General features: G+C 69.5%; 1 protein-coding gene across 1 annotated transcript in view; it reads right to left on the reverse strand.

The window, feature by feature from the left end:
• DNAJB11 (DnaJ (Hsp40) homolog, subfamily B, member 11) overlaps window positions 1–360 on the reverse strand; it is a gene marked incomplete at its 5' end in the record, with an annotated part of 13079 nt that extends 12719 nt beyond the window's left edge. Inside the window, 2 exons of the mRNA XM_010014367.1 lie at window positions 36–192; window positions 311–360. Of these exons, the coding sequence (XP_010012669.1) occupies window positions 36–192; window positions 311–360 (207 nt within the window). The remainder of the gene's footprint in view (window positions 1–35; window positions 193–310) is intronic.
• Between the last annotated feature and the right edge of the window lie 4 nt (window positions 361–364).

The following is a 364-nucleotide window of genomic DNA, read 5'->3' on the forward strand; positions in this document are numbered from 1 at the left end:
CAGGGCAGGGGGGAAACCGCGGCTCCCAGCCTCACCTCATAGGCAGCCCCCAGGTCCTGGAACTTCTCCTGCGCCCGGGGGTCGTCGGGGTTCCTGTCGGGATGGAGCTGCAGTGCCAGTTTCCGGTACGCCTTCTTGATGTCCTTGATGGACGCGCCGCGGGACACCCCCAGGATCTTGTAGAAGTCCCTCCTACGGGGAGAAGGGAGAGAAGACACCGAGACCCCGTCAGCACCGTGGCCGCAGCGCCAGAGGGGGTCGGCCCAGCACGGGGACGCGGAGAGGGGGGACGCAGGCCCGATGCACTCACCCGGCGGCGGCCTCCCCGCAGAGGCAGAGCAGCAGAAGGCAGAGGCGGCCGAGC

This window comes from Nestor notabilis, unplaced genomic scaffold, assembly GCF_000696875.1.
Source record: "Nestor notabilis isolate BGI_N333 unplaced genomic scaffold, ASM69687v1 scaffold16985, whole genome shotgun sequence".
NCBI classification, from domain to species: Eukaryota; Metazoa; Chordata; class Aves; order Psittaciformes; family Psittacidae; genus Nestor; species Nestor notabilis.